At 36.3% G+C, this 8,902-nt stretch overlaps 1 protein-coding gene across 1 annotated transcript; it reads right to left on the reverse strand.

Annotated features, from left to right (window-relative positions):
* Positions 1 to 159: 159 nt before the first annotated feature.
* On the reverse strand, positions 160 to 6,916 carry EDA3 (DnaJ/Hsp40 cysteine-rich domain superfamily protein). The gene is made up of 5 exons (XM_077374720.1): positions 6,701 to 6,916; positions 4,089 to 4,189; positions 3,244 to 3,409; positions 2,331 to 2,423; positions 160 to 540 (listed from the first exon to the last, which is right to left on the reverse strand). The coding sequence occupies exons 1-5, from the start codon at positions 6,804 to 6,806 to the stop codon at positions 410 to 412; spliced, it is 597 nt and encodes a 198-aa protein (XP_077230835.1). The 5' UTR covers positions 6,807 to 6,916; the 3' UTR covers positions 160 to 409.
* Positions 6,917 to 8,902: the final 1,986 nt, after the last annotated feature.

Here is an 8,902-nt window from a genome sequence, read left to right on the forward strand (position 1 = left end):
TGGAGAAGATAAAGGGAGCAAAAATTATCAGTTCTATAGGGCCTACCTGTTTGGATGATCTAAACCTTTCCTTTTGTAGATAACTGGCCCCAGAAAGTTACAGAAATGGTGCATGGTCGTCCAAATAGGCGGGCCCCACTCTACTTTTCATGAGCATGATTTAAATTAAAATTAAAATAATCTTATTCAAAGAGGGCCCTAAATAGTAGGAGCCTATGATACAGAAACAAGGAGGTGTGAAGATCAGCTCCTACTTTGTCAAGGAATAAACACAACACTCCTCTCCAAAATAATGCTACCCTTGCACTGTAAGACACAGAGCTCGACCTGAAACCATACTCTTGCTTTTTACTACACCATTGAGTAAAAGTGACAATGGTGACTCTATGAATAACCCAAAACAGGATATTTAAGAGCTCGGCACGAGGCGACCATTGTACATCTTGTCCAGCAATTTACGTGCATCGGGCCTCCGAAGAAGCCCCTTGTTATTCGGCAAACCAGTTCCTAGACAAACCGGGCAAACCAGTTTCCCTCGACCTGCATCGCAATGAGGAAAATTTAAAATTAAAATAAATTGGAAATTAAAACAATCATTATACTTATAGGATTTCAATGTTACCTCCAAGAAACGACATGGGCAGCACAGAAACGCTTCTTTATAGATCACAATCATGCATCCCTTAAGTGGGGAAGCGGCATTTCTCAAATAAAGTTTTAAGTCGCGAAGTTGGTAAAACAATACATAAAACAAAATTTAAATAATATCCGTGTTTAACAAAATGGAAACACATCCATTTGTTGGTACAATGGGACCCTACTGACAACGATCCAAAACTCGCTTGATTGTTATAGGTCCCATCAGTGATTTCAGACTACACAAAGTATAGACTACATCAGTGGGTGGGGAAGAAGCTAACTGCAGTTGCTGTACAGCGGGACATCTTGTCCCCTTGATGTAATCCGATTATAGTTCATTAATAAAATTGTTACTTTTCAAAAACAAAAAAAAAGTTTCACTGAGCAGGTCCTCTACCTTACGTAGTATTATGGCTACTGGCAATGGGAACTAAAGAGGTCTAGATTTATAGATATTAAACAATGACTCAAAAGTTCTCTATCTTAGAATTGGGTTCATAGAGCTCCGGCTGCTCTCCCTCATTGAGGAATGGGGTGAGGCGATGTAATCCCTGACCAACAGGAGTCAGGATAAGGACAATCGGCGAGATAAAGGCTAGTTTCTAGTACATTTCATTCAGAATTCAAAATTCTGCACATGGAGAGGCAAACCCTCAAAATAAATGGAGACCAGTAAAACTAGGTGAAGCCAGCTGAGCACGTCCGGGTTCCCTATGATGTGTAATGTTCCCGGTTGCCACAACTATAGCACACCATGGCTACTCAACAAATCTAGACTAGCATATAGAAGATGATAATACTAAAATGATCGAGCTTAAATAAGAAAAGAGAATATGTAACAATGCAGCAAGAGAACAGAAATATTCCACAATGTATCATGAATGAATTTTCTAATGCTTATTGAAGAAATTCTCATAAACATGAAGAGGTGATGGAAGTTATCCAAGATTTCAACCGTTAGAAACACTCCCAAAAAAAGGGCCAGTGGAGATCAGAAGTGGAATGAAACCTATTGACCCCTGTGATAGTTGAGGGAGGAAGATCAGTTGAATCCAATGCTTGAGAAGGCAGGTTTTGAGCAGATTTGTGAAGAGAGGTATTTTATTTGTTTGATCCTTGCTCGTCTTTGAGGAGATTTGTGAAGAGAGGTTCTTGCACGTGAAATTTTGGAAGCACGATGGTTCTTTTGCTTGGATGTTATTTTTTTGGAATGTAAACGGAATGATCGGATGGTTAAATCCATTCTGATGGGACCCAGAAGAAGATGTTTTAGTTTTATTCTAGTTTCTTGTGGTCTAGGAGTATGCTCCTGGCCAGTAATGCAAGTAGGGACCTCTCCTCCCCAATGTCAATTTCATAGTATGAATATATTTGTCATCTTTCAAAAAAAAAATTATTTCGAATTTCTACCGCTTTTCTTCTGGTGCTATTGCAGGCCCAGCATTGGCAGAATGCAGCTGCTAGGCTTTTTGCTGAGAACGAGGCCATTAAGAAGGATCTGGAGTGCTTTAAGCGATCATTACAAGCGGTGGGAGAAACAAACCCCGTATTTTTTATTCAAAAGTCGTGATTCTAGGGATTCCATACTAAAAAGGAGAGGATATCTATCTAGCCACTTAAAAGGACATATCGGATTCGAGGACAAGGTAGGAAAATATAAAAGACAGTTATCAAGCTCCTCTGTAACATACCATAACAATTCGGACACTCTGTAAACTCGTAAACATCTTTTGCCCGTTTTCTGTTGAGAGCTTTCCATTTTCCTGTACCGCCGCACATGTCACCTGAATCAAAAGCAAGTGAACATTTTATGGACCAGATAAAACATTATGAGTATATTTAACTTAATAAATGGAAGGGGAGAGATTCCATGCCCTTGTCTAGGTTTTCATTATATACCAAAGTATGTGAAACGGAAAGCAGTCTCAGCTAGAAAAGATATACAATCTAAACTACAATGCAGCAAATATAAATCAACCGGTCAATGCAGTAAATGTTTTATAAGAACACAATAGCACTATTCCACTCCCTTCCATGACATTAAAAGGCATTCATTACCTCTGATAGTCGCCCATACTATTTGTTATTTCAAGACGAAACTTGATTTTTAAACATGACTTTTTAACGATTTTTTAAAAAAAAATGTTATAATTTAAATATGTGAAATGATGAATTACTCATAATTTTTTTATACTTTACCTTTAAAAATCTAAAACAAGAAAATAAATTTTTTCATGAATTTTCCCAAAAAAAGTCGATTTCTGTAACTGTAACTTTGGAAGTGTCAGTCAAATTCCAAACTCATATGCTCCCCTCCCAAAACCCATTGCAAATTGCTCTCCCAGATGAAACTGCACACTACGAGGTTCCATGTTATGAATATACTTTCGATTCATGGAAACGAAATTTCCAGCAACGGACAAGAAAAGATCAGAGTTGTCGAAGAAGCAATTCAGATCATCATGAGAAAAAGGAAGATTCCCAGTCACATAAAGCAAATAGCTTGGAGATTTTAAGCCTTACAAACAATAGTGAAAAGATGAACAGTGAAATGTCACATGAAGCAACCACCAAAGAGAATAAAGAAGTATAATTCATACTTACAGATTATAGCACCACTACCCCTACAATTCCGACACACATTTCCAGGGGAACCATCCATCATTTCCAAAGCAATCCCCTTAGGTTTCGAAAGCAAAGTGCCAGAAGCACTTATTAGAGCTAGAGTCGTACAAATACACCACCGTCGTGAAGTTATTAATTGAGGTTCCTGCAATGGAAAAAGTAGATCACTGGTCATAAAGGTATGCTTCATCAAGAATTTAGTGAACACAAGAATGTAATCAAACTTACAAACAAGAGAATAGAGAGAGCAGTTGTTTGTCATGAGAAGATGAAGAACAAATATCAGTCCACTCCAGCTATTCAATGCAAATTCAATTGATATAACAAAAATTTTATACTAGATACCATTCATTATTTAGCATTACTGGATATTTAATCATGTTATGTTTTGTACAATACGGACAATTTGTTCAATCTCTACCCTTTTATATATTCTTTAACCAATAATGGATAGCTCGAGAAGATTAAAAGCAACTAAAAATTGCTTATATAAACCATTTCTTGGAATTTGTAAATGTGAGATACAAGTACCTGTACTCATTTGAATAGTCTTGGTTTGAATTCTGAGCGACGCCGACAATTGTTGCTTAGGTAGCTGATTCCATAAGACTCGTTTATAAAAATTTTATGGGTACAAGGTTACTGACAACTCAACTCAACTCAATTAAGCCTTTGTCCGAAACTAATTGGGGTCGGCTAATGAATCCTTTAGAAAATTTCCATGGCATAAAAGAGTACAAAAAATGCTATCACAAAAAGAAATTTTTTAAGTTCAGATAGCATACAGACAAAAACCAGACCATCTATCATATTCTCATATGTACCTTCATCTTTAGTGTTTCTGGCGAACGATCAGGATCTTTGGGTGTGCAGCTTTCATCTTCTAAACTGGATTTAACATGAAGTCCAACAGACTTGGAGTTGACTGCCATTTTCAAGGAGTACACAATAAAACACATTAGCCCATTACAAGAATGAGGGTCTCAGCAATGTTACTAGAACAGTTAATAGTAAAAAGTGTAAAACAACAGCAGCATCAGAGAAAATTCAGAAAAAATTTCTTCTTAATTCTTTGATGATGCTCAAGTAGAAAAATCCTTCCATGGTCTGAAAGCTATAAAACTCACAAGACATCTGAAACTTACAGTTGAAAATTATTATGCCCATGTATTAAAAATATTTTGGCAATAAGACTATGTCCAAGCATTAGCAATTTAGTATTCAAATAGCATAAAAGCAATAGCACTCATATTCAAGGTTACCTACAATCCTTTTCTTAGCTAGGCTATGTAACCTACATTGGAAAAAGATAAAATATATCATCAGGTATATAACTCAAGATATAGCAAAATTCTGCATCAATTCCACTTGCAAAATAATTTTTCTAACTGGCTTTCAGCATGACAAGAGGACATAGTCCACTCTGAGCAACATTATTCATTCGTTACGAGAATCAAAAACACAAAACTAATCCGGAATTTCAGCTACTCCACATATTAGAATTCAAAGCAACAAAACAACTCCAAAATCCTTTCTCGACTTGTACGCAATGCCCACAATGATTCTCTAAACTAAAATCTTTATCTGTGTTACAACATCTTCATAATGACTATATAATACGATTCAAATCGGTAATGAAAATCGTTTCTCAATTTAATCGCACTATTCAAAAATCATTTTCAAAAACACTTTTATTTTGAAAATAACAAAAAAGTTCCCCATGTCGCAAAATGTATAAGATTTTCTCATTTATGGAAGTAGCAATACCACTTTGGGCTTAGTTTCCCTGTACAAAGGGCTGGCTGCACTTAATGATTCATAAATCTTCACTTAGGTCACATTTAGCACAATCTTATAGATTTCCCAACAAAGATTATAAATAGCACCCACCAAATAATAGGAAGCAAGAGACTTTATAAATTAATAGCATTTTCCCATGGAACATGAAGAACACCAACCTATCAGATAGTGGACTCATATCATTTATCAAGTAAGCACATTTGAAAGAAGTTTTCGAAAAGAACAGAGCTAGAATTCAATGTCAAAAGCAGCAAAGGCGAGAAGCCGTTTGTTGAATTGGTGTTCAAGTAAATGAAGGATGTTTCAATGTTTTAGAGCTTGTAACAAAAAAAAGAAAAAAAAAAGGAATTCTGCTAGAATTAGACAAAGATAGAAAGCATGTCATGCCTTTAAAATTCAACAAATTTGTGATAAAATCAAAAGAAATGCACTAATATTGATCAAATCTAATCTCACAAATCTAGCATATTCTAACAATCTGTTACGTGCCTAATCGACCGTAACGGAAATAAACAAAAGGAAAATAGAGAAGAGGGGGAAGAGAGGTTGATTCGAGGCAACCGGACCTCCTAATGGCTCAAAGTGAGAGGAACCATGACTCTCCTACAAAGTTTCCTTTGCTGTAGAATTCTTTTCTTCTTTTATTTCATTGGATTACTAGTACATAAATACAAGCAAGAGAGAGTGCCACATTACAAGCATGGTTTTAAATTTCGACCGAAATCCGACCAACACCGAAACCACCAAAAACCGAAACGATCATCTATTTCGGCAGAAATTTCGGAATTTCGGTCAAAATTTCGTTTTTTTCAGAAATTTCACACAAAATACCAGTTTTTTTATTAATATTTTAATATTATACCGAAATTTCGGTAATTTCGGCCGAAATTTAATATTGAATAAAATACCATTTTCTTTGTGGTACCGGATTTCGACCGAGATTTCGAAATTTCGGTCAAAATTTCAAAATTTCAGGGTCCGAAACCGGTACCGAAACCGAAATTTTAAACCTCGATTACAAGCACACTTACCCACTAACAAGACACATCACAAATAACTAACCCCACCACCCTAAACTACATACCATTATCTACATAACTACTACATTAAAACTACCCACAACATAAGCAAATAACACAATCTAACCTAATTACCCCCATTTAGCCTAGTTGCTTGATTTAGCTCCTTCATCAAATCAAATCTCACAAATCTAACATATTCTAACAATTTGAAAGGAAACATCAAATTTCTCAGTAATTTGCAACTGAATTTCATCTGTCATTAGATAATTATATCACAAACTTTAAGCTTACTACTTCAATTCAAAGCATTAACATGTAAAAAAAAAACTCTAAGGGGCCCGTTTGGATATATGGGTTTTATAATTAAGGTAGCTAAACCTGAGTTTTACAAGCTAATACCTGGATTTTATAAGCTAAAACCTGGATTTTATAATCCTGAAAATAATAACTTGGGCCAAATAGTCAAGAGAGGAGAGACAGGAAAATAGAGAATTCGTAGAATTCCTCTACAATGGATTTTAATTCAAAGGATTCTTTTATCTCCTTGTCTTTAATTGGAAATGTAAATAAATAGAAACCCTAAATGGGTTTCAGAAAGTAAAAACGAAACTCACTGTTTCTGAAACTGCTACTGGTTCCATTTGAGCCGTTGTTTTTGGAGAGAGTGAGACTTGGGATAAGGAAAGGGGGCGAAGAAGAAAGGTGGGAAGCAAACCCCATTTCTCTCCCTTTTCCACGTTGGTTTCGGATTTGATTTTCAGTTCCACTTGCAGAAAACGGGAAATGATATCCTCAAGCTTGTTTTGATAATGTCACTGAATAATAAAGCTGCATTAAGAAAGGGAGAAAATATATAATAATTGGATGGTCAACATTGTCCAACCATATTATTTTTCAATCTAAAAGATTTCCCACCAAATTTATACAATTTCCTTAATGAGAAAACGGTTCCTACACATATATGTAGGGCTGCAACTCGGGTCGGGCGGGTCGGGTTTTGGAGAACCCAACCCTACCTGAGAAATATCTCGGGTCGGGTTTTTTTTCGGAAAACCCACGATTCCCAAACCCGGTCCTACCCATGATAAATCTCGGGTCGGTTCAGGTCGGGTCTGGTTTTTTCACGTTGACGCAAATTTTTAAGGAAAATTCTTGTTTGGCAAGGCAACTCAACTCATAGAAGCAGAAATTACACTCACATTACACTTGAATCAAACAATGATGTAATTACACTCACATCACACTTGAATCAAACAATGATGTAATCAAACAATGTTGTAATTACAATCAAACAATGCTGAATCAAACACTTGAATCAACTCAACTCATAGAAGCAGAAATTACACTCACATACAGTAACAGTGGGTGCGTGGGTTTTCACTTTTAACTTTGGGATAATTACATTTACACCCCCTCTAGTTTCTGACACATCCACTTCTACCCCTATAGTTTAAAACGTGACAAATACACCCCTGTAGTTTCAATTTGTTTAAGGTTTGCCCCCTCAGCTGAAGGTTCGTCCATAGATTGAAGGGTTAGGATGATCCGATGGAGCTGATTTTTTGGGCACACCATATCTATGTCAAGACCCATCAAATGAACGCTTTGGATCATCCAAATAATGTGGGCCCCTACCCAATTCCAAACACTACCAAAAAATCATCCAAATAATGTGGGCCTATCAGATGAATGCTTTAGATCACTACAAAAAATGTAGGACCCAAGTGTTATTTGGGTGATGCAAAGCATTCATTTGATGGACCCTGACATAGAGAAGGTGTCCACAAAAAATCAACTCCATAGGATCATTCCAACCCTGTGATTTGTAGAGCTTAAAATGGACGGCTATAAATCGGCACAAATCTGTCCATTTTTTAGCTCCACGAATGGAAGGGTTAAGATGATCCTATAAAGCTATTTTTTGTGGACACCCTATCTATGATGGGGCCTATCAAATGAATGCTTTAGATCAGCACAAAAAATGTAGGACCCAAGTGTTATTTGGGTGATGCAAAGCATTCATTTGATGGACCCTGACATAGAGAAGGTGTCCACAAAAAATCAACTCCATAGGATCATCCCAACCCTGTGATTTGTAGAGCTTAAAATTGACGGCTATAAATCGGCACAAATCTGTCCATTTTTTAGCTCCACGAATGGAAGGGTTAAGATGATCCTATAAAGCTATTTTTTGTGGACACCCTATCTATGATGGGGCCTATCAAATGAATGCTTTAGATCACCACAAAAAATGTAGGACCCAAGTGTTTTTGGTCGCCGGACTAGAGAATGATCTCTAATCGGCAGACTAGAAACACTTTTCTCATTTTAAAAACTAGTGAAAATGCATTTACATAATAAAAATAAGGAAATGATAATGATCCGACTGAATACCGAGAATACCCTCAACTCAAATCAGGAATCCGACGGGGAAAAATAACATAGCAGACTGAATAAAGAGGGAAATAAAAGTTGGAGATTTGATTGGATTTCAAAAGAGGCAAGCTTTGTTTTTTTGTGCAGGGGTAATGGTTCTATTGAATACCAAGAATACCCTCAGCTGAATTCGGGAATTCCGATGGAAAAAATAACGTAGCAGGTAAAGAGATCATAGGATATAAGCGGAATTTAAGGAGAAGTATGGAAGAAAATGTTACCTATTCATGGATTGCACAAGCTCAACTAGTTTTAAAAATTGCACAAACTCAGCTAGTTTTTGTTTTCTTTTTTAAATTAGCTTTTGAGAGCTGTTTAACAGTAAAAGACAAGATGAGTTAGTGCAATCATCAAAACAGGCTAGTGACAATATCAATAGC

Source organism: Tasmannia lanceolata, unplaced genomic scaffold (assembly GCF_043159265.1).
Source record: "Tasmannia lanceolata isolate RefF3 unplaced genomic scaffold, GAP_Taslan_0.1 ptg000044l, whole genome shotgun sequence".
Lineage (NCBI taxonomy): Eukaryota > Viridiplantae > Streptophyta > Magnoliopsida > Canellales > Winteraceae > Tasmannia > Tasmannia lanceolata.

Excerpts from the sequence above, each read along its gene's own strand:
- EDA3 (XM_077374720.1), bottom strand. The coding sequence starts at position 6,806 with ATGGGGTTTGCTTCCCACCTTTCTTCTTCGCCCCCTTTCCTTATCCCA. Across the intron at positions 4,190-6,700 it reads CAGTAGCAGTTTCAGAAACA|TCAACTCCAAGTCTGTTGGA; the intron begins GTGAGTTTCGTT and ends TGAAAATGGCAG. Across the intron at positions 541-2,330 it reads AGAGTGTCCGAATTGTTATG|GTCGAGGGAAACTGGTTTGC; the intron begins GTATGTTACAGA and ends ATTGCGATGCAG.